This window comes from Megascapheus bottae, chromosome 13, assembly GCF_031878675.1.
Source record: "Megascapheus bottae isolate mThoBot1 chromosome 13, mThoBot2.hap1, whole genome shotgun sequence".
Classification (NCBI taxonomy): Eukaryota; Metazoa; Chordata; class Mammalia; order Rodentia; family Geomyidae; genus Megascapheus; species Megascapheus bottae.
Window position 1 is genome coordinate 21,377,568 of NC_143521.1, and position 26,060 is coordinate 21,403,627.

General features: G+C 38.5%; 1 protein-coding gene and 1 pseudogene across 1 annotated transcript; one reads left to right on the forward strand and one right to left on the reverse strand.

Moving 5' to 3' along the window:
* LOC150055666 (UDP-glucuronosyltransferase 2B17-like) overlaps nt 1-9,864 on the forward strand; it is a 30,191-nt pseudogene extending 20,327 nt beyond the window's left edge.
* On the reverse strand, nt 485-1,251 carry LOC150055667 (coiled-coil-helix-coiled-coil-helix domain-containing protein 2). The gene has a single exon (XM_090343484.1). It carries the CDS (start codon nt 1,226-1,228, stop codon nt 761-763), a length of 468 nt encoding a protein of 155 aa, XP_090199610.1. The 5' UTR covers nt 1,229-1,251; the 3' UTR covers nt 485-760.
* Nucleotides 9,865-26,060: the final 16,196 nt, after the last annotated feature.

Genomic DNA, 26,060 nt, shown 5'->3' on the forward strand with positions numbered 1-26,060 from the left:
AGAAGAAGAAGGAGAAGAAGAAGAAGAAGAAGAAGAAGAAGAAGAAGAAGAAGAAGAAGAAGAAGAAGAAGAAGGAGAAGAAGAATCAATGAATAGTATGTTACATTATAGAAAACCAGTTTGAAAACTAGTAGAAAAACGATTTCTGTCAATATGCTAGAATTATTGATTTCAGTTAGAATCATTTATCTAATTGATAAAGAGAAAAGGAACACAATGATTAAATATGACTTCATAAATGGAAGTACCATAAAAATAGTTGCTTATGAGTTTGCCTTGGTCAAATACACACACACACCACACTTCCTGTGCCATACATTACCAAAAACTAAATTATGCATCTAAATTATATCATACATAAATATATTTGTTTTACCAACAAACGAATTATATATCATTGAGTACAAATTATACCAATCCTTTGGGGAAAAAATAAATATGGTATTCACAAACACCTCTGCCATGTTCTTTCTTTTCTTTTTTTTTTTTTGAAGAAATCACTTTATTCTAAGTAACTGAATAACAGAACAGCTGGAGGCCATACAGACTCCCATTAGCTCCAACTCTACATCATCTCAGTGAACCTCTATTAAGAGTCACAATACCCTCTTCCATGGCCACCCAAGGCAACAAAATTATTAATAACAAGAAGTTAACTTATAGTTTTACACTTTATAGTGTCACTATCAATTACATTTCCATGTTAAATTAACTTGGTCATCACAGGCGATTTTCCATTTTTTCAACTTCAACTTCACAGTTAAACTAGTCCATTTGCAATTCTGCACTGCTTCAGCACCTCATTGAAGCCCTCACAGAGCTTGAAGTCACCCTGGTTCTGGGCACACTCCAAAAACTGCTTTATCTCATAGGAACATGGGCCACTAAGCTGCTGCTGCTGCTGTGCCAGCTGGGCTCCCTGGGGCTCCTGATAAGTGATGTCCGGCCTGGCAGGCTCAGCATTACCAGCTCCACTGAAGCCCCCAGTGATGGCATGACCCAGTGTGTGCCCTACGGCAGATCCCACAGCCACGCCAGCAGCAGTGGACGCCATCTGGGCCATCAGCCCTGGCTGGCGGGGTACAGCAGCAGGAGAGCCCACAGCGGATGCTGGGGCTGCCATTGGTGGCTGAGCTACAGGAGCTGGCCTGGGTGCAGCTCTCATCTGAGGAGCCCAGCTGGCCGGTGGGGCCACTCGGGAGGTGCGGCTACGGCTTCCACGAGGCATCCTGGACCCTGACTACGAAGCACGTCCAGAAACGGGGAGGCCATGTTCTTTCTTAATATTTACTTTTCCACTTCTCCACTCAGGACGACCCACTACCTTAATGGAGACAATGAGTAAAGCAGAAATCTGGCTTATTCGGTCCTACTGGGACTTGGAATTCCCTCGCCCAACTTGACCAAATGTTGAATTTGTTGGAGGACTCCACTGCAAACCTGCAAAACCCTTGCCCAAGGTAAATATATTTCTCTTGTCTGTGTTACATGATTTCAATAAATATAGTTTTGTGCCACTCACTCTAAGTCTTTGCTTACAGTGAAACAGAAAAAAGAAGTGGGATAAAGCATTCTAACAACTGAAGGTGAGTTTTGAACTTTTTTTATCTCAAGTTTCTGCATTTCAGACACCTAAGAGTCATTTAAAAAAAAGTCAGTTTAATTAAAACTTAATTATTCAGCATCTAAAAGGAATCCTTGATTCACTCGTAAAAGTAACAAGTGATTATCATATGAAGAAATAAGTGTTAGATTTGCATGTAAACATAATGTCTGTTTCTACTGCAACCCTCACACTTTAGACTCCATTTCAAAGGATAGTTTAGAATCAACTAGTCAAAATTCTATGAAAGCATAAGACATAATACTAAAAGAACAGAGGTGGGAATTAGGAAGTTTCTCAGTCATCAATATTACGAACAATAATATGAACAATGCTCAGAAATCATTTGAGGAAAGAAAATTGAAAAAGAAATATGAAGAAAAGCAAATTAGAACAGTGGCAACAATGTACAATAATTTTGCTTATCATGTAAATTTGCTCAAGAAATAATTTAGAGTCCAGATAGAAATATTTGAACAATTTATTGTGCAATGATATCAATGTACTTCATAACCCTACCTGTGCCCTTTCTAGAGGCTAATGGAAAATTGTATTTGGTGTGTGTTACTGTGTTTATGTTACACTCCTCAATTCTTTTCTAATGATATTTAATTTTCTCTCCTAAGTTTTATTTTCATTCCAGGCGTAAGTAGGACTTGAACTCAAGACCTGGGAATTGTCCCTCAGCTTTAGTGCTCAAGTCCAGTGCTCTACCACTTAAGCCAGAGTTCTACTTCCAGGTTTGTTTTGTTGTTGTTGTCGTTTGGTTTTGCATTGTTTGTTTTTTGGTGGTTAATTGGAGCTGAGAGTCTCACTGTCTTTCCTGTTCAAGCAGGCTTCAATCCATGATACTCAGATCTTACATTCCTGAGTAGCTAGATTATACGTAAAAGCTACCCACGCTTGAGTAGTTTGATACATCAAAACTGTTTGCTTCACTGCTAGTTCTGAATGTATGTGCATGTGTGTGTATTTTTTTCTTCATAGGAAATGGAAGACTTCGTGCAGAGCTCTGGAAATAATGGTCTGGTAGTGTTTTCCCTGGGGCCAATGGTTGATAACACAACAGAAGAGACAGCCAATGAGATTGCATCAGCACTGGCACAAATTCCACAAAAGGTGAGATATAGTGCCTCAATAGTAATCTTCCTGAAATCAACCTGTAGGTATCAGATTACAATAGTTTCCTGGTGAAAATTACACTGTCACAAAACTCTAATTTATCTCAGCCAGTTTAACAAAGATACACTAGGCAGATCTTCCAATAGTATGGACTTTTGATTGTTTTAAACTGACAATAACCACAAAATGAACCTTATCACCAGAAAGAAACACAGCCACAAAGTGAAATTCTTTTTCTGTCATAATATTGCTAGCAAGATGTCACAGAAATCATTAAATTTCATCTGGTCCTTGCAGAAATCTTAAGCCTTATAATACACTAAACATGTTTCTGAAAGGAACTAAAGTCACTTAATAAGTGAAGTCAAATAATAACAATATATACTTTAGACTTCCCGTACAATCCTTTCTTATAATTTTGATTTTGACACATTTAGTGTACACTGGGGAGGATTATTCAGAGAAAGGAAAGCAAATTTCACTACTCTTTCCAGGGATGTATTCAGGCTTCTTCATTAAGAGAAAATAAAACTGACCTATCTTATTGGACTTGCTCATATCTGAAACCAGAACTGTACAGTTAATGTGCACGTAGACATACTAATCCGAAAAATAAAAGTAGCATAATTAAAATTTGGATTCTTTTCAGCAGCCATATGACTTATGAACTACATGCTAGCTCTATTTCTTACAATTAACTAATGATAGGATGTTTAGATGTCAGTATCATAAATATGGGATAAATTCATTCAAAAGAATCAATTATTTCTCAGAAAGAATTGGTTACATTGATTTGAGGATTATGTCACAGAAAAGATTGTATAAACATAACGTTTGTCCTCATGCTGGTTATGAGGCAGTAGGTGCAGCCATAACACTCAGTATAAGAATTGTGAATTGTTACTGTGTCTGTACCATGTTAAGTGGGACCATACACAATATAAAAAATAGTATGTTAGTATGGTATACTCTCTGCATAATGTTGAGTATTATATAACAAAATGTAACTTAATATAATACTCAGTATTCTGTTGGGGTTTTTTAACTCTATTTTTTTTTGTATTTTCATTTGGTACTGGGGATTGAACCCAGGACGTTCCATTTGCTAGGAAAATGCCTTGCTACTGAGCTATATCCCAGCCAAATATTCAGTATTCTGAAGTACAGAATACCGATTGATTTCATTTCTGGTCAAATATAATAGTACCTTTTCACACAACTTCTCTCCAGAGAGAATTGAGAACATAAAATATATGTCATTGGCCTATTTTTTAATGGGATGGTTGTTACTTTGAAGATTAGTTTTGGAGTGATTCAATTTTTTGAGCTGTTGATATATTTTAGATATGTGGCCTTTGTCTGTTGTATGGTTGGTGAAGAGCTTCTCCCACTCTGTAGGCTTCCTAATTAATTTACTAGCTATGTCCTTTGCCATACAAAATCTCTGCAGTTTAATGCAGTCCCACTTATCCAGCCTTTCTCTGATTTGTTGGGATTCTTGGTCCTTATTAAGAAAGTTTCGACCTGTGCCAAGGAGGCCTAGTATATCTCCTATACCTTTTTGTAAAGTTTTCGGTGTGTCAGCTTTTACCTCCAGGTCTTTGATCCATTTGGAGTTAATTCTAGTACAGTGTGACAAAGAAGCATCCAACTTTAGTTTTCTGCCTGTGCTTAACCAGTTCTGCCAGCACCACTTGTTAAGAGGCTATCTTTCTTCCATTCTATTTTTTTGGCTCCCTTGTCAAAGATTAGGTGGCCATAGGTCTGTGGTTTAATATCTGGGTCCTCAGTTCTATACCATTGGTCTTCAAGCCTGTTCTTGTGCCAGTACCAAGCTGTTTTGATAATTATAGCTCTGTAATAGAGCCTAAAGTTTGGTATTGAAATTCCTCCTGTGCTGTTCTTTCTGCTAAGAAGTGTTTTTGCTATGCGGGGTCTTTTATTATTCCATATGAAATTTTGGATTGCCTCTTCTATTTCTTTAAAGAATGACATTGGGATAATGATGGGTATTGTGTTGAATTTGTAGATAGCCCTTGGCAAGATTGTCATTTTCACGATGTTGATTCTTCCAATCCAGGAGCATGGGAGGTTTTTCCATTTCCTCAGTTCTGCTTTAATTTCCTTTTTCAGGGTTTTAAAGTTTTCATCAAAAAGGTCCTTTACATTATTAGTTAAGCTAATTCCTAGGTACTTTATTTTCTTTGAGGCTACTGCAAAAGGAGTTTCTTTCCTGATTGTTGCCTCATTCCTCTCACTGTTCGCGTAGAGGAAGGCAGTTGATTTTTGAGGGTTAATTTTATAGCCTGCTACCCTTCCAAAGTTTTGAATCAGCTCAAGGAGCTTGGGAGTAGAGTCTATAGAATTCTTTAAATACAGAATCATGTTGTCTGCAAAGAGGGATAGTTTTACTTCCTCTTTCCCTAGTTGGATCCCCTTTATGTTTGCTTCTTGCCTTATTGTACTGGCTAGGAATTCTAATACTATGTTAAAGAGCAGTGGAGAGAGTGGGCTTTAGCTTTTCACCATTAGCTGTGGGTTTGTCATACACAGCCTTTCTCTGAAGAAGAAACAAAAATGGTCTATAGACACATGAAGAAATGCTCAACATCTCTGGTCATAAAAGAAATGCAAATCAAAACAACTCTAAGATTCCACCTCACTCCAGTTAGAATGGCCAGGATCAGGAAAATGAATAACAACAGATGCTGGAGGGGATGTGGCCAGGAGAGATCACTACTACACTGTTGGTAGAAGTGCAAACTCATTCAACCACTATGGAAAGCAATATGGCAGTGCCTCAAAAGGCTAAACATAGAGCTCCCCTATGACCCAGCAATCCCACTACTTGGCATTTACCCAACCATCCAGAAACTAGGGCATACTAAATCCACTAGCACATCAATGTTCATTGTAGCATTATTCACCACAGCAAAGATATGGAACCAACCTAGATGTCCCTCAGTTGATGAATGGATCCACAAGATGTGGTATTTGTAAACAATGGAATTCTATGCTGCTGTCAGAAAAAACAACATCACCCCATTTGTTAGGAAATGGAAAGACTTAGAAAAAAAAATCATATTAAGCGAAGTAAGCCAGACTCAAAGGAATTTAGGCTCAATGGTTTCCCTCATTCATCATAACCAGTAGAAACCTTGGGCTCTAATAGCAAAGATTTGCAATAGAGCAAAACTTGATACATAAGGCCATATAGTATGAAGCTAATTGAATGGACCTCTAGGATATTGAAACAAAAGCCATATAACGAATGATTGCTGTCCTTAAGGTGCTATGTTATCTCTCATCTCTTTTGCTGTCCCTTGGTTATCTCATATTGTTACAGTATCTCACTTTGTTATCTGATATATTGGATACATTTGTATTTGGTTATTTGAAATTGGATAGGGAAGGGGGGAAAACCATGATGGGGGGTGAGGGGGAGGGTATGGAGACCAAGACATGTGAAAGGGTATCAATGTATGTGAATTAATGCACCTTCTATCTGGCAAATATCATCTAACCCTTTTATTAATTACAATAAAAAATATTTTAAAAAATATATATCATAAAGAGATAGTTGAAAAGCAAATAAAAAATGTTAAACTAAAATTACTACTTATAGGGCCCGGGAGTTTGGCCTAGCGGTTAAAGTGCTTGCCTAGCATGCACAAAGACCCGGGTTCGATTCCTCGGTATCCCACATACACAACCAAGCCGGAAGTGGCAGAAACGAGACACAACCAAACCGGAAAGTGGCAGAGGAGCTGAAGTGAACAGAGCCCAACCGAGTGGTGGCCGGAGCGAGCGGGGCCGGAGTGAGCAGGACCGGAGCGTGAGGGAGCGAGCCGAGCCAGAGCCAGTGAGGCCGGAGCGAGCAGGGCCAGAGCGAGAAGGGGCCGGAGCGAGCTGAGCCAGGAGCAAGCTGGAGCGAGCGGGGCCGGAGCGAGCGGGGCCAGAGCGAGCGGGGCCAGAAAGAGAGAAAGGGGCCAAAAAAAAAAATTACTACTTATAGCATAAGAGAATATTTCCCTAATATCACTTTACAAGGGTTAATAGATACAAATGGAAGTGGATAGCCAGTTGGTGAATATTAATGTGTAAAGCTGTAAATCGTAATCATTGTAAGTTCTGTTGTGTGTGAGATCTATGACTACGACTAAATAAATATTATTGCATGCATTTTTCACCCATTTCGTTTGTCTAATTACTGTAAAAATATACCGGTACTCCATCTTATTAAATGTGAAAATAAATACAGAAAATGTTGATATCCTTTGTCTCTGTCTTACAATAGTCCTCATTAATTAACTGCACCTGTTCTTTTTATGCTTTCTATGAAATTCATTTAACAGTGTGTTCTCTAAATTTTAAACTTTAAGAGTACACTGTCTTTCCCAATCAGGTTCTTTGGAGATTTAATGGCAAGAGACCAGACACCTTTGGAGGTAATACTTGGCTGTACAAGAGGCTCCCCCAGAATGACCTCCTGGGCAAGATTGAAAAATAACTATTGAAAGAAATATACTGATGGAGATTTTTTAATGAAAACTCAAAAATGAAAGCAAACAATTTAGATTTATGATTGCACCCTAAGGAAAATAAGCTTTAAAAGTTGCAGTTTTGTGATACTCCATCATATTCTGTATAATAATTAGTTTACCTTTTCTTACAGTACATTTTCTTCTGGCATATCTCTCTGTCCTTTAACTCAGTCACTCCACTATCTAGCCTCCTAAATGACAGCTTGTATTTCCAATGCTACTGAAACAAACCCCTTCATTTTACTATGAGTAAAACTGCTTTGTATGCAGGAAAAATAACATCATGTTTCTTAGTATGTAGTAGTGTTAATACATTGTTTAAAACATCTCTCTTTCATTAGGTTAATGCAACAATTTCAAGTTTATGAGAACAACATGAATATTTTCGTCTTCACAATTTGCTCTCTGTTATCCATTATGTGTTTAATGTTCAGCAGGAAATGGTATATTCATTTTCAAGTCTCAAGTCACCCAAAATGTAAAGCATGTCCCATAAGACTTGTGCTTACCTCTCAAGTGGAGTTGGTGCTACTTGCGGTGAGCCATGAAAGCCATTTCAATGCAGTTTCATTGGTTCAATATTGTTATTTGCAAAAGACTGCTCCAGTCAGTAACTGCGTTATCCAGTTCTCATTTTAAGTCCAGGTCTTTTAATGGACACTCTTGTTGAAATCCACCTAGGTCATCCCAAAACCAAAGCTTTCATCACTCACGGTGGAGCGAATGGCATCTATGAAGCCATCTATCATGGGATGCCCATGGTGGGCATTCCTTTGTTTGGGGAACAACATGACAACATTACTTACATGGTGGCCAAAGGAGCTGCTGTTTAAGGGGATATAAGAGCAATGTGGAGAAAAGACTTGCTCAGAGCACTGGATGTAGTCATTAACAACCTTGTATGAGTACAGGCTCCAGTGTGTGTATATGTATGTGTGTGTGAGTGTGGGTGTATATGTGTATGTGAATGTGTATGACTGTGTGTGCATGTGTCTTTCTGTTTTGTTGAACATTAAGCTCAAAGAATTATTTATGAATGGTAACTACTCTAATCTAGCTGATGCCTATATAGTTAAGGAGGCTAAGATCTGAGGATTGTGGTGAGAAATCAGGCCACGCAGAAAAGCCCCTAAGAATCTTGTCTCTACTTAACAATGAAAAGCCAGATTTGGAGCTTTAGCTCAAGTGATAGTATTTTTCTTTAAGGAAACAAAACTCAAATGTAGTGCCAAGGCACCGAGTTTAAGGTCTAATATCAGCACAGGAAAGAAAAAAGGAGGAAATTAGCATTCATAGTTATACAATAATTAATAAAATTAAACAGTGATAAAAGAGAAATACAAATCCCCAAGGACAAAACTTTTCATCAAATAATCCTTGTGCCTCCAAATTATGATACAATTTTGAACTTTAAACAAGAGATGAATTAATTGTTTAGTAGATAATTAAAGTTTTCATTTTGTCTTTGAAATTTTACTTTTTTTTCTTCTTTATGTCTGTCTTGGGGTTTGGACTTTGGGCCCAGGCACTGTCCCTGAGCTTTTCAGCTCAAGGCTAGTGTTCTACCTCTTTGAAGTATAGTACCATTTCTAATTTTTCTCGTGGTTTATAGGAGATAAGAGTCTTCAGGGGTAGAGGAAGGAATGTGGGAGAAAAACCTGTGAAGGGGTAACAATGTTCAAATATTAATGCACTCACTACCTTATAAATATAATAGTAACCCTTCAATATATCACTCTGATAATGAAATTATGAAAGGGAGGGAGGGAGGGAGAGAGGGAGAGAGAGAAAGAGACAAAGACAGAGAGAGACAGAGACAAAGAGAGAGAGAGACAGACAGAGAGACAGAGAGACAGAGACAGAGAGTGAGGGAGAGAGAGAGAGAGAGAGAGAGAGAGAGAGAGAGAGAGAGAGAAGAGAGAGAGAGAGAGAGAGAGAGAGAGAGAGAGAGAGAGAGAGAGAGAGAGAGAGAGAGAGAGAGAGAGAGAAAGAGGGTGGGATTACAAGCATGAGCCATATGGTCCTGGTCTGATTCTATTTTCTACTCCACAAACTTCTGTTTCACAAGATTTTTATATGGTTAAATCCAGAGTTATCCAGATGCTCTGCCTTTAACACTAACATGTCCAGAAATACTGCAGAACAAAAACATTTCCTTTTCTCTCAAATTTTATAGAATCATTCCTATCATCTACTCAAAATTCAATCTCTCTCTTCTCTAGTTCATTCCATAAATTGAATTTATCCTGATTTATCTTCAGCTACGAAAAGAATGCTATGTGGTTATCAGCCATTCACCATGATCAGCCTGTGAAGCCCCTGGATCGAGCTGTCTTCTGGATCGAGTTTGTCATGCGCCACAAAGGAGCCAAGCACCTGAGGCCCCTTGCTCACAACCTCACCTGGTACCAGTACCACTCTCTGGATGTCCTTGGGTTCCTGCTGGCCTGTGTGGCCACTGTAACTTTCCTCTTCATGAAATGTTGCCAGCTTACTTACCAAAAGCTTTTCAAGATGGGAAACAAGAAAAAGAAAGAGCAGAGATTTCAATACCACAGAGAATGGACAAAAAGTCTACAAAGAAAGATATCCTAATGATTGGGGCAAAATCAAGCTAGGGTAGATTCTCCTCCACATTTTATCCAAACCTAAGCCTTTGGAATATTCAAACAGACCTTCCTCCTCATTAAACATGAAGTAGTGCACAATACTCATTTCATAATTCCTCAAAATGTTTCATGTCACTGGCCTATGTAGTTATCATAACTGAATCAGCAGGGACCTGTGAAAATTTGATCATGTTACTGTGAGAGAAGCATGAAATCCACCATCTTGCAGTGCATTTTCAGAAAAGGAATATTTTAATAAAACATAATTAATTGAACTCCTTGTATGTCTGTCCAAAAAAAAAGAAAGAGATAGATTAAAACAGGTAAGAGATTTTATTTAGACTACTGAAATATGGGAGATAGTTGACAAAAACTGAATTTGATTTTTTCACAATCAAAACCAACTAATTTTTTCACAAACATAAAAAGTGACTGAGAGTAAATGAAGAAGAGGTAATTAAAGAGGACCACAGATCTATGTGAAGATATGCAAGTACAAAAGGAAGTGGAAAATTACTGAAAATGTCCTCTCAGTGGAAGAGTTAGAGAGTTTGCATTGTACATTGTGAGTGAGACATAATTATTGCTTTGTCATATGGACATATTTTTTAATATTTTTGATTGTATTTAATAAAAGGGTTACATGATATTTGCCAGATAGAAGGTGCATTAATTCACATACGTTGATACCCTTCCACATGTCTTGGTCCCCATTACCCTCCTCCCCACCCACCCTCTTGGTTTTCCCCACTTCCCTGTCCATTTTTTAAAATATATTTTTATTGTAATTAATAGAAGGGTTACATGATATTTGCCAGATAAATGGTGCCTTAATTCCCACACATTGATACCCTTTCACATGTCATGGTCCCCATTTCCCTTCCCCCCTCCCCCACCCCTCATCTTGTTTTCCCCCATTCCCTATCCAATTTCAGATAACCAAATACAATTATATCCGATATATCAGGTAACAAAGTGAGATAGTGTAACAATATAAGATAACCAAGGGACAGTAGAAGTGATGAGAGATAACATAGTACCTTAAGAACAACAATGATTAATTATATGGCTTATGTTTACATCATATTTTAAATGACAAGTTTAACCAACAATTGTTCAAGGAGGAAATCTCTAATTACATTCTCTGGGACTTAGTCTTTAGAACTTAATCAAAATTAGGCTAACGGTTTGTATGTCATAGAAACATATCAGTTTATGAAATAAAACATTATGATTATAGAGTCATAGGTTTTTTTGTCTATATAGTTATGTTTGCATTTCCATTACCATGTCCATTGCTTTGCATATGCAGTTATTGAGTCCTTGCTCTTGTACACTTTGGATTTAATAATCGCATATTAAGGATACCATGGGCCTTTTGTTCCTTAGGTCTTGACTTGTCTCACTCAGCATGATTCGCTCTAGATTCATCCACTTCCCTGTGAGTGCCATTATTTTATCTTGTCTGTTGGCTATGTATAATTCCATTGTGTATATATACCACATTTTCTGTATCCATTCATCTGCAGTAGGGCATCTGGGTTGTTTCCATTGCCTGGCTATTGTGAATAGTGCAGAGATGAACATAGTTGAGCAGGTGTCTTTATAATATCCTGTTCAGGATAGATGCCCAGAAGTGGTATGGCGGGATCATAGGGAAGGTCTATTTTCAGTTCTTAAGGAACCTCCACACTGCTTTCCAGCAGTGCAGTAGGGTTCCTTTTTCTCCACAACCCCGCCAGCAACTGTCACTGTCTGAGTTCAAAATCTTGGCCATTCTTGTTGGGGTAAGGTGGTATCTTAGGGTTGTTTTTATTTGCATTTCCTTTATGACCATAGATGATGAACATTTTCTCATATGTTTTTCTGCCATTTTAATCTCTTCTGATAGGTCTCTCTTTAGTTCCCGTGCCCATTTAGTGAATGGTTTATTGGGTTTGGAGGGGATTAGTTTCTTGAGTTCTCTGTAGATACTGGATATTAAGCATTTGTCAGATGTATTGTAGGTGAATATCTTTTCCCAGTTGGTTGGCTGTCTCTCTACTTTTGCAACTATGTTTTTATCTGTACAGAAACTTTTTATTTTTAGGTAGTCCCATTTATCGAGTCTCTCTCCAATCTGTTGTGACCCTGGGATTCTGTTCAGGAATCTGTTGCCTCTGCCTATGAGTTCCAGTGTCTCTTCTACATTATCATGTAGCAATTTCACGGTTTCCGGTCTGACATTGAGGTCTTTGATCCACTTTGAGTTAATGCTTGTGCATGGCGAAAGGCTAGGGTCAATTTTTAGTTTTCTGCATGTGGCTGCCCAGTTTTGCCAGCACCAATAATTGAATAGGCTGTGTTTGTTCTATTGTATATCTTTGGCTCCTTTGTCAAATACAAGTTGACTATAGGTATGTGGTTCTATTTCTGGGTCTTCTCTTCTGTTCCACTGATCTTCTGATCTGTTTTAGTGCCAATACCAAGCAGTTTTTTGTTATTATGGCTCTATAGTAGAGTTTGAAGTCTGGTATTGTAATACCACCAGCATTGCTCTTTTTGCCTAGAATTGTTTTGGCTATTCTAGGTCTTTTCTTGTTCCATATATCTTCAATTTCCGTAAAGATGTCTTTGGGATTTTGATGGGGATTGCATTGAATTTGTATATCAGTTTTGGCAGTATAGCCATTTTCACTATGTTGATTCTCCCTAGCCATGAGCATGGGATGTCTTTCCATTTCCTAGTGTCCTCTTTAATTTCTTTCATTAGGCTTTTATAATTTTCATTGAATAATTCCTTTACTTCTTTGATTAAGTATATTCCTAAGTATTTTATTCTTTTGGGGGCTATTGCGAATGGGATCATTTTCTTGATTTGGCTTTCTGTTTGTGTATTGTTGGTGTACAAGAAGGCTACTGACTTCTGAAGGTTAATTTTGTATCCTGCCACTTTGCTAAAGTGGTTTATTAATTCTAGTAGTTTGGGAGTGGAGTTTGTTGGGTCACTCAAGTAGAGGATCATGTCATCTGTGAATAAGGGTAGTTTAATTTCTTCTTTCCCTATGTGGATCCCTTTGATGTCCTTTTCTTGTCTTATTGCTCTGGCTAAGGGTTCCAGCACCATATTGAAGAGAAGTGGAGAGAGTGGGCATCCCTGTCTAGTCCTGATTTTAAGGTGAATGTTTCCAGTCTTTGACCATTTAGTATAATACTGGCTGTAGGTTTTTCATATATGGCTTTCACTATTTTGAGGAATGTAGCTCTTATTCCTATTTTTTCTAGTGCTTTCAACATGAATGGATGTTGTATTTTGTCAAATGCCTTCTCCGCGTCCAGAGTAATTATCATATCATTCTTATCTTTAGCTCTATTGATATGATGTATTACATTGATTGATTTGCGAATGTTAAACCAGCCTTGCATTTGTGGGATGAAGCCCACTTGATCATAGTGTATGATTTTTTTAATTTGTTTCTGGATTCTGTTGGCTAATATTTTATTGAGGAGTTTTGCATCTGTGTTCATTAGAGAGATAGGTCTGTAGTTTTCTTTTTTTGTTGGGTCTTTCCCTGGTTTGGGGATGAGAGTAATATTAGCTTCATAAAATGAGTTTGGTATTGCTCCTTCTGTTTCTATTTCTCGGAAGAGTTTCAAGAGTAGAGGTGTTATTTCATCTTTAAATGTCTTGTAGAATTCCGCAGTGAAACCATCTGGACCTGGGCTTTTTTGGTTGGCATTTCCCTGATTGCTTCCACAATTTCGTTGTAAGAAATTGGTCTGTTCAATTTGTTTACCTCATCGTTGTTCAGTGTGGGTAGCCTATATTTAAGAAATCATCCATTTCTGCTACATTTTCTTGTTTCTTTGAATATAGGCCCTGGTAGTACCTATTCATTATGGACTGAATTTCTTGGAAATCAGTTGTGATTGTTCCCGTGGGGTCTCTAATCTTGTTTATTTGAGTCTCCCCTTTCCTTTGTTTGATTAATCTTGCCAAGTTTTGTTGACTCTTTCAAAGAACCAACTTTTTGATTTATCAATTTTGTGTATAGTAGATCTTATTTTAATCTCTGAAATTTCTGATTTTATTTTTGTTATTTCTGTCCTTCTAGCTGTTTTAGAATTAACTTTTTCTTGCTGCTCTAGGTGTTTCAGTTTTTTTTAAGGTTATTTACGTGCTCTTCTTCTGTCTTTTTAATATGCGCTCGTAGTGCGATAAATTTGCCTCTTAGAATTGCCTTTGCTGTGTCCCATAAGATCCTGTGTGATGTTTCTTGATTGTCATTACATTCAAGGAAGTTTTTAATTTCATTTCTGATCTGATCTGTTACCCAGGGGTTATTCAGAAGTGTGTTGTTCAGTTTCCATATGATTGAATGTTTTTTGACTTTGACTGCATTGTTCAGAATTAGTCTGACTCCACTGTGGTCTGATAGGATGCATGGGATTATATCAGACTTCTTGTATCTGCTTAAGTTTTCTGTATGAACTATTATATGATCTATTTTGGAGTGTGTTCCACGTGCTGCGGAGAAAAATGTAAAAAGTTTCACCGTTGGGTGGAAGACTCTGTGTCTATCTGTTAAGCCCAGCTGGGCTATGGTGTCATTTAAGTCGATGGTGTCTTTGCTTAACTTTTGTTGAGTTGACCTGTCATTTGTTGAGGGTGGAGTATTGAGGTCACCGACAATGATTGTGTTTGAGTCTATCTTGTGTAGTTCTAAAAGAGTTTGTTTGACGAATTTGGGTGCTCCCGTGTTGGGGGAGTAGATGTTTATAACTGTAATATTATGGGCATGGATTGTACCCTTTACTAATATATAATGGCCGTCTCTATCTTTGTGTACTGATTTTACTGAGAAGTTAATTTGATTGGAGATTAAGATTGCTACTCCTGCTTTTTTGCATGGTGCATTGGAGTGGAAAATTCGTTTCCAGCCTTTCACTTGGAATTTGTTTCTGTCTTTGGCAGTGAGGTGTGTCTCTTGGAGGCAACATATGGATGGGTGGTGTTTCTTAATCCAGTCTGCTGCTCTGTGTCTTTTGATTGGATTGTTCAGCCTGTTCACATTTAGGGAGATTATGGAGAAGTGGTCAGTGTCCATTGTTGTTATTTATTTTTACTTCTAAGTTTCTTTCTCTTTTTTCCCCTTTTGTGTTTAGTGAATTATAGATGTTTGCTTCTTGATGGGGGTTCTTGATGTTCTACAATTTGTTCTCGGTTAATTAGTATTGTTTGTAACGCTAGTTTAGTGTGCACGTATTCATAAAGCTTCTCTTTGGAGTGAAATATTCTTGTTTCTCCCTCAAATGTAAATGCTAGTTTTGCTGGATATATCAGTCTGGGTTGGCAGTTGTTGGTCTTCAGGACATCAATGATGTTTTTCCAAGCTTTTCTTGCATTTAGGGTTTGCATGGAGAGATCTGCTGTAATTCGAATGTTCTTCCCATTATAATATAGCTCCTTCTTTGTTTTTGCAGCATTTAAGATCAATTCCTTGGTATTCAGGTCTACTGTCTTTACTATGCTATGTCTAGGTGTGTTCCTTCTAGGATCTTGCCTGCTTGGGGTCCTGAAACCTTCAATAATGTGAGTATTTTCCCTTTTGAAGTTGGGGAAGTTCTCTGCTATGATTTTGGTGAATAAAGGTTGCATAACTTTGTCCTGGAATTCGGCCCCTCCTCAATCCCTATTATATGAAGATTAGACTTCTTTGCTGCATCTCCCAGTTCCTGGAGCTCTCTCTGGTAGATTCTGACTGACTTTTCCAAGGTGGCGATTCTCTGTTCCAGCTCTTGTGTTTTGTCTTCCGTTTCTGATGTTCTATTCTCCATCTCCGTCAATCTGCTGCTTAATGCCTCCATTTTTGCTTGAAGTGTGGACGCTGAGCTGATCATGTCTGCTCTGAGGGTATTAATCTTTTCTTCCATTTCTGTTTTGAATTCGAGGAGCTCTTTGGAGATTTCCTGCTTATGTTCCTGGAATTGTTTTTGTAATTCTGTTTTAATCTCTTTAGTCATGTTCACAATCATCTCCTTGATTAGGGTCATGTTTCGTGTCTCTTCAGGTGTCATTTCTTGGGATGGTGACATCTCTCTCGTCCCTTCTCTCTTGTTGCCTTTTGGGCTTTGCATGGGACTTTGATTATTTATGTATGTTGTGATTCTTCTTTGAGCTCTCCTCGGCATCGAGAACTGTTGTTGTAGTTCGCTCTGTGGTCAGTAGGTAGCGGTCTTTGCTTGGATTGGGACCGTGGTTCTGGGAGTATGTGAATACCTGTGGTTCTCAGCAAAACTGATTCCTCTGCTGACTATGTCAGAGTTTGCCATTTCAGTAGGTGTTCGGTCGATTCCCAGAGGCTGTGTGCTGCTGTAGGACTAGCTCTCAGCCCAGCCAGTTGCCTCACAGTGGGCCGTGGGATGGATCTGCGAGCTTCGGTCTCAGCATGCTGGGCAAATGGTTGGTTTTCCTGTGCTGCTTCTAGGGGCGGCCCCCCGGCCAAGGGTCTGGGGTTTGGGAGTTTTCAGGGGCTCTCAGCAGGACAAGCAGCTGTCTGCTCTGTTCCCAGGGGCGGGGCCCAGCTGAGGACATGTGCTCCAAGGGCAGAGCCGGGCCTTTCTGATTCTCAGAAGGCTAGCTTGGCTGCTGGTTGGCCCTTCAGTTCCCTGCTGCTTTGCCAGAGAGTCTGTGACTGTGGGGGGCCCCTTGGTGCTGTCTGCTCAGGATTCCCAGCTGGAGAATGCCCGGCTCAAGATTTGAGGGGGACAGATGCTGGCTCCTATTGTTCTGTACATCCTACCTGTGTTGTAAGGCAGGGACACAGTGCTCCCCTCTCTCCAGACCCAGTGGCCTGGGAGAGGAACCATGTGGGCGGGTGGGAGCTGGGACACCCCCGCCTCCCCTGGTGGGGTGCTGGGTCTTGGTGTAGCCCGCCTGTCAGTCTCCAGTCAGAGGCCTCAGAGAGGAACCTGGTGGGCAGGTGGGGACTGGCACACCTCCGCCTCCCTTCGTGGGGTGCTGGGTCTTAGCACCTCCCGCCTGTCAATCTCCAGTCATTGGCCTGGGGGAGGGGGCTGTTGAGGGAAGGGACAGGATTCTAAATTCCTTGCCCCCCTGCTCCTGCTCTTCTCAGGCGGGGTGGAGGGGTCTGAGTTAAGTTCTATGGTTTGGCACCCGCTCTGTGTTTGGGGGTCCGCTGCAGTACTCATGCCTCTGCATTCATCTGTGGGTGCTGCACGGTGTTGGAGAATCCTTCACTCCCCTGGGATCTCCGCCACCGCTTGTGGTCCGCGTCTGGGTTCCGTTGCTTGCTGTTCTGGTTCCGCGTCTGGGTTCCGCTGCTTCTATGGCTTGCTGACCCGGTTGCCCGGCCCGGCGCGGCCTGGCCCGGCTCCCTCCAACCCCCCCTCTGCTGCCGCTTTTCTTGGCTCAGGGGTGGCACGGTGGGTGAGGGGTCCTCGTGTTCCGAATTCCTTGAGAAAGTTGGATGTGAGCTTCATCTGGATTTCTTTTCCAGTTTCGGTCCTTTTCCGTTGCTTTTTGAGTTTGTTGTTGTGGATTTCTTAAGGTAATTGATTTGTGGGACTCCCTGGTTCTCTCTTTTTGTGAGAGAGAGCTAGACAGCGTCCCTATTGTCTTGGCGCCATCTTCCCCCCCTCCATATGGACATATTTTATAGCACCGTTTTATGAATATAAGAAAATTAGACATCAATCCAGACCATAGTAGCTCATGACTGTAATCCACATAAGGGGTTTGAAATCTGAGGATCATTATTCAAAGCCAGTCCAGACAAGAAAGTCCAGAAGACTCCTATCTCCTAATAAGCACGAGAAAACCATAAGTGGAGCTCTGGCTCAAAGTGATAGATCACTAGCCTTGAGCAAAATGCGCTAAGAGACAGTGCCCAGATCCTGAGTTCAAGCCCTATGACATGCATACATATATACATTCATTCATATGTACATGCATACATGCATATATACTGCATACATACTACATACATGCATGCATGCATGCATGCGTATGGACTCTGATGGCAATTGTGCTGAAAATTGGTAATCCCATATCCTTGGAAAATGGGGACATTATGGCAGTCATTTGAGGCTGGTAAAGGCAACATTTATAAGCTCAACTATTAGAGCACTTGCTTAGCAAATTTGAGGCTCAGTTTATTTCATGGAACCATAAAAAATGAGTTACTATCAATAAAACAGACTATAAAAATAATTTTCAGAAAAAAATAGGTCATGCCGTCTACCTTTCATGGAAATTTAAAAGTTGAATCAGTCTAATTTAAAAGAATTGAATGCAAGTGAAAGTATAATATATAAAAATAATACATTAGTGCTCTTCAGCAGAAGTGAAACTTGCAGGTACATTTTTCTGAGCTAATAGTGAAGCTCTCTTTATATACTAAAAGCAAATTCTAATCTACTTCTAATTCCTTCCTCAAATTATTGTATACAAGATTACATATTAACATGAGATTTCCAATGGCATATTACTATACCATAAAGAAAAAATAAACTATAACATTTTCAGGAGAATAAATGAAGTTGTAAATCATCAGTTCAGCTGCTATGAAGCAAAATGAAAATGCCAAATACAGCACTATATTGTTCATTTGTGGTGTGGACACCAAAACTGATGATGTTGATGATGATAGTAACTGGTGAACAAGGTATATGAATGTAAGCACAGGACTTTTAGGAGGGGATTAGTAAAAGGAGGAAGAGAGAAATAAAGGGCTAGTGTGAGGCAAAAAGGATAAAAAGACTTAACACCCCACCACTACCAAACACACACACACACACACATACACACACACACTCACATACATAGCAATGACAGTGTCATGATAAAAAGAATCAAATGTTATTTGTGAAGGGAGGAGAGAGAGATAAGTGGAATGAGAAAAAAGGGGAAAATAAAAACATGTCGAAAATGTGCAATATGCATATATGGAAATATTCCAATGACAGCTCTCACATTACAAAGAAATAGTAACTCAAAAAGGAACTCTTCAAAAGGAACATGAAAGATGCTAACCAGGCTATAAGGGGAAAAGGAAGCATCATGTACTTTTGGTGGCAAAGCAAACCACTGCAGCTCCTATGGAAAACAACATGGTAGATTTTTATAAAACTAGAGGTAGAACTACTTACTGAGGCAGTAATATCACTCTTGGTCATATCTCTGAAGTAATATAATTGCAGGCTTAGATGTTTTTTGCAGCATGATTTGCTAGTAGTCAAGCTTTGAAATCAGATTAGATGCCCTTTGACTTTTCAATGAATGAGGAAAATAGACACACACACCCACGCACACATATACCTATAAATGAAATGAGTATACGTACATGCACAAATCTCTATATGAGAGCATTTTACAGCAACAATAATGTCATACTATTTTGCAGGAAAAATGGCTAGAACTGGAGATTAGTATGTTAAGGTAAGTCAGGTTCAGAATGACAAAGGGCACATGTTTTCTCTGCAGAGGACATGGAATGTATATATAGTATGCATACCATTATATTTGCATATAAACTGTTATATTTGTATAATCATACCTCATATAATATGGATATATAACTATATATACTAATATGTATGTACATGTATCACTGTTCTATCAATAAATAGGTAAAGTGAATGTGTATATAATTAATGCATGATACTGATCAGTTGAAAATTTGAGGGAAAGAAGACAAAAGTGAAAGAAAATGTTTATGATAAACAATAGCAAAATATATTTTCTATATTTAAAGATGGCACATAGAACCTACTGAAAGCTTTTCAAATGCAGGTGTAAGGGAGGGAGTAAAAAAGAAGAAAAAAATGTAATCAATTTAAAGAAAGCACAGTACATGTGGCTGAGAAATCATATGTTGAAATAGTTAATATGCACTAATACCATTATACATGCATTCTCTCATTACATGAGAATAAATGGAACTTTACAGGTGAAAGAAAAAAAATAAATGACCAGGGGCTGGTAGTTTGGCCTAGTGGTAGAGTGCTTGCCTAGAATGCACGAAGGCCTGGGTTCGATTCCTCGGTACCACATATATAGGAAAAAGCTGGAATTGGTGCTGAGGTTAAAGTGGTAGAGTTCTACCCTTGAGAAAATCCAAGGACAGTGCTCAGGCCCTGAGCTCAAGCTCAGGACTGGCAAAAAAATAAATAAATAAATAAAATAAAAAAATAAATAAATGACCAGCATGAATAGCTATGGAGAGATTTAGTGAATTTTCTGGATTTCTGAGTAAACCTGAATAGAAGAACATACTTGAAAATCATCTAAATGTTCCAGAAAAGCAGGTAACAAGCTAAAGGCTGTGTTTTTAAAATCTGATGTTAGCCCTCTCTTGCCTTAACACACTCTTGTTTCTTCTCATTTAGTCATCTATAATTACTCAACTTTTGCATTATGGAACTGATTCAGATTACTTGCTTCCATTTTGCACTTATTTTGTCTAAATTTTGCTAGTTACCTGTAACAATTTTGATTGTCAAATGTTTCCAGACCTAAGGTTATTTGACCTAGAATCACTAGTTAACTATTGCCATTTTCTAATATTTATTGATTTTGCATTTTTGTCAGTAACTCTGGGCCTACTGTCACGACTCAGGAATCTATCCATAGATCTGTGATATATACTTATACATTCAGTACATGAACACCTATGTACATATATACATGTATATGTACAAGTGCTGGGGTTGGTAGAGATTTTATGGAATTTGAATATATCAACCCTGCATTCTCTCCGATAAAATTACTGCTGAATAGTTTACTTTGAAGCATGTCCTTGAAATGGTCTGCTTTTTTGTTTTTGTTTTTGTTTTTGTTTTTGTTTTTGCCAGTCTTGGGGCTTGAACTCCGGGCCTGAACACTTATCCTTGGGCTTTCTTCAGGCTAGAGCTCTAACCACTTGAGCCATAGCACCCCTTCTGGCTTTTTCTATGTATGTGGTACCGAGGAATCGAACCTGGGTCTTCGTGCATGCTAGGCAAGCACCTACCACTAGGCCAAACTCCCAGCCGGTCTGTTGTTTTTAAGTCTCTTTCTTTTGTTTGTAATCATTTGGTGATCTTTTGAGTTTTATGACTATTTAATGATATGCCTTGACCAAAGTAAGTTTTTTTTTAATTTTTTATTGTAATTAATAGAGGGGTTACAGTTATATTTGCCAGATAGAAGGTACATTATTGTACACACATTGATACCCCTCATGCTTTTGTCCCCATTTCCCTCCCCCACGCCCTCCCCTCATCTTGTTTTCCCCCCTTCCCTTTCCTATTTCAAATAAACAAATAAAGATATATACAATATACCAGATTACAACGTAAGATACTGTAAAGATATGAGAATAAGTAAGCAACAACAAAAGGGATGAGAAATAATATAGTACATTAAGAACAACATTCACGGGCTCCACCCAGTTGCCAGAGGCTCGGGGCAGGGGGTGTCAGCTGGGAATGCGAAAGGCTGGACGCGATGGAGCCCTGCCCCTTGGCAGCAGGGTAGCCTGATGGCGTCCAGGAGCTGCGAGGCCCGGGTGAGAACCACCCTGGAGGACTTCAGGCCAGCCCCAACGGGGTCCCAAAGCACTCCTACTGGCTGGACCTGTGGCTCTTCATCCTGCTCAACGTGATGCTCTTTGTCTTCTTCTATCTCTTGCCCTGACTGGCTTACTGATTTATCAACACATCTCAAGAAGTCAAGTGAATTCTGAAAAATGGCCAACTTCTTGCATGAAGAAGGATTTCGTTGCAGTGAATTTCAAACTTTGAAGGACCTTTTATGTGTACTGACTCAGGACTTTTCACAGCTACCATCTTAAAATTAGACCCATTGGTCCATGTTCAAAAACTTCCAATATTTGATGGCATTCTAAGGCACTAAATTTTAAAATATTTGTATTTAGAGGTTTAGTATATTCATTTTTAAAAATAGTAATGTCTTTAACATTTTAAGGGTTGGCCCTTATTTAAGGTGTACATAATGCAAAGTGTAATGAAAAGAGGTACTGAAATATTTAAAAAATAAATTGCTAGAGAGCAAGAGAAGTATTTTTGAAAGAACAGACCAGTGTTTGTAGGCTGCCTAGAAATTTATAGGTAACCTCTAGCTAGCTAGCTAGCTGTATCTACATAATACAGACGCTAACAAAAAATAGAGGCCACCTTGTGTTGGCTGTATTATCATTGTTGAACGTGATATATAGTCATCGAGAAAGTGATAAGGTATGCATAAGTGGAAAGCTATGGAGTGTATCCTCAGACCACAGTCCCACCCCATCCTACAGACTTCCTAAAAGCATTGTGTGTTTCTAACCCATTTTTTTTCCCTTTCTCTCTTTTTCCTAGTCCCTGGACTTGAACTCAGTATGCTATCCTTGAGCTTTTATTCAAGGCTAGTACTCTACCATTTGAGCCATACCTCCAGTTTTGGGTTTTTTTGTGTGTGTGTAGTTTTTTTTTTAAGTAGTTTATTGGTGATAAGAGTCTCATTAATTTCCTGCCTGAGTTGGCTTTGAAGCACAGTCCTCAGATCTCAACCTCCTGAGTAGCTAGGAATTTGTGAGCCTCCAGGGCCTATTTTTGTATCTTAAGTATGCTTGTAGCCAAAATATTCATACAATGCCTGGATCACAGGTCTGTTAGCAATGTCTTTATAGTGTTTACTTATTGCTGATAATGGATCTATCACTTCTATCCAGACATTTTAGACATACAGCACTAACAAAATAAAAATCCCTGTCTTCATTAAGAATACTTTCCCATTAGCTATTTTCTTTTTGCAATTCTTTTAACAAGAATTTACATTCTCAGTTAGTCAGCTAACATTAATCAGAAGGGCCACACTCCTAAAGAGGCTTCCATAAGTATTTTGGAAGTGATTTCTATGACTTTTATAATTTAAATCAATGTTTAATATATGTGAACTATAAATTATACATACATATTTGGGAAATATTCCCTTAGGATCAGTGGATGAGATCCAATAAACTGTACATTTCCTACATATCAAAATGGCTCTCGGGAATAAAATCAGGTCTGAAATTTATATGGGAGGATTTTGTTTTGTTTTCTGGTGGCACTGGGATTTGAACTTGGTCTCAAGCTTGGTAGGCCAGTTCTCCAACACCTAGCCAGATACCAAGGCTTTTTGCTTTTGCCTGGGTCAGCATCAGATCTTGATTGTCTTCTTTACCCAGCTGGCTGGGACCATAAACACATACCATCACCACTTAGAGAGCTGGTCTCTAAGTAACATCGCTTGGGCTGTCCTTCAGTCAGTGTCTTGTGGTTGGAGTCTCTGTGGTACCTAGCCCCCCTTTTTTTTTCGAAGGATTGTAATTGGCCTACTGACTATAAGCTTAATAAGTATGTCTTCATAGTACAGTTGCATTTGTCAAGAAAAGGTTTTGTAGAAATTGTGGCTAAAGAATCTAGACTCTAGAACAACTCTGAGTTGGAGTTCAACAGATTGACCTGTTTCTGCACTGTTTACTGGTTATTTCCTCTAATAAATTTTGAACTTATGTAAAAAAAAAAAAGAACAACATTCACTCATTATATAGCTCTGTTAAAACCTATTACGGATTTGCTGAACCTTCTAAACATCTGTATCTCATTGAGTTTCTTTACAATTATTATTTTGAATATTTTAGGCAGTCATTAATTTAAGAGGATGGTGTTGTGATGTTTAGTCTGGGATCAATGGTTCTTGACAAAACAGAAGAAAGAGCAAATGTGAATGCACCAGGGCTTGCACAAATCCCAGAGAAGGTGAGATACATCCGTCCTATCTAATAACTGTTTCATACATTGAAAATTAATCTAAAACTGGGTTTTTTATGTTCATAAAGATATCACAGAATGAGTACAAATATCCACATTGTTCATCAGTATGACAACAGTAAGACAGTAATCTACTCCCTAGAGACTTATCAACTGCAGCATCAACAGAGCAATATTTGTCAGTGATGTTGACAAATCCCAACACAGATCCCAGGTTACATTCAATGGTGATTCAGGTCTCTAGGCTCACAGAACAGCTCCAGAACACAGAGCTTTGAGAACAATAGATAATGCAGAAATCTTCAACTAAAGTAATGTCAGGGAGAACCTCCTTTGCAAAACTGTTCAAGACAGTAATATGTAGTCTACAGGTTTTCTCTCCTATATGGAGGCTAGATCTAAAATACAATCATACATGAAAAGTATAAAGGTTTCGATGCCTTTACACACACTGAAACATGGTTAAAGGGGAGTACAATTAGTGGAAGAATTCAAAGACATGCCCCCTCTGAACAACTAAAGTATTATTGATCAAAATAAACACCAGGCATGAAAGTATGCTTGGGTGGGGGGGGCGGTGTGAAGGGGACACAGGGAGTTGGTGAGCAAATACAATCATTACATAAATTGTACATTCGCCATGAAAACAACAGTCATAAAACAGGTTGGCGAAAGGCAACTCAGAGATCAAAATGCATTTGTTTCATTGTTAACATGTTCCTGATGTAACCACTAGATATTTAAATAATGTGCAAAATAAACCTTTCTCAAACTACAGGCATTGGGGATTTATTAACTTGGATTTATCTTACTCTGCAGTTAAATTTCCTGTTTCTACATAGAAATCATTGATTTGTATAATTACCCTGAAGCAGCCTCTTGCTTAAACATTGAAGGCGAACTCTTAGAATGTACTCTTGTTCTAAGCACATTATTGGATGGAAATTCCCAAGTAAGCTCGTGACAGACGTTAGTGTTCATGTCAGGTCACAGTACAGACTATGAGTCTGAAATAGTTGTGTACTTTCTCCTTGTGCCACCCTGGACTATGATGCCCTATTCTATGGATCTCTAGGAACTGGGCTGACAGGTGAATATACCGACATTCATCTTCTGATGCTGGTATTGGGATTTGTGAACTTTAATTCCCTGTGTGACTAATGGTCTGAAATATTCTGCTGTGTGTGAACTTTTTAATCTTTGAACTATGATTCTTATGATAACTATGACCCAGATAGCTAAGAATACAGATATGAGCCATTAGTGCTGTGACTCAATAGAGTTTTCAATAGAATTTGCCTCATTTACTGCTTTTCCTCCACTGATTTAAATGTCTCACAGGCTACATTAAATATATGCATAAGTTATGACTTATAGTTTTAAAAGTTTCAAAGTCTCTTAGTCAACATGAAGTAAGGTTCATCATCCCTATCCATAAAGGACTTGGAAAGCAAAAAAACAGAGAATCCATCTCACTTCAGTGAGCTTGACACATGTACAGAATGGAATTTTTCACAACCAGCATAAAGAATAATGTTATATGATTTGCAAGGGAAAGGATGCACCTAGAAAAATCATGTTAAGTGATATAAGCCAAGCTCAGAAACAATTCACGTTTTCAATGCTTTCGAGAAGCTAAATGTAAAATGCACATTGAAATACAGAAGACATATAGTCCATATTAGGGTCTTTACCTGGGTGTTCTGTGTGCTTGATTCCTTCTTTGTAAGACCATGTAGTATCTTTGATTCTGTAATGTGTCTGTTATATCCAGTCATACTTCACAGTGACAACCTTCCTCAAACACTCCAGAATAGCTCTTACTTTAAATGAATTAGGTCCTTCCTTCTAAACATTTTGAGTCAGCCATACTGATGACTTCCTGAGAGTGTTGTTAGGATTCCTTATTAGAGTGCTTAAATGGTTGAAAACTGATAGAGGATGGAGGCTTCTGAAAATATTCTAGAAAGGATTCAATGGTATCCTTTACATATGAATTGGATGAATATGAATTATATTTCAGTAGAGTTGCTACAATTATTTTTTGAACTATGATAGAAGTGCTGAGTAATTGTGAAATGTTTATTTTTTGTCAAAGACAAATCAATTTTTAGTTTTCTCTGAGTAATTGTTAAATGGCTTACATAAAACAGGTGACTTGCATACAGGGACCATAGACTTCTACCTACCTGAAATCACCTAATTTTAAAAGAGAAGCTGAAATTGCCTATCTAATCATTCTGAAATAAAAATTCATTTTCAATCTTCCAATCCTTTATCATGCTCTGACATATTTACTTTGACCAACCCTAGTTATATTTTAACTTCATTATTGATTTAGTCCTTCAATATAAGCACAAGAAGTGAGCATGGTTTGAAAGGACA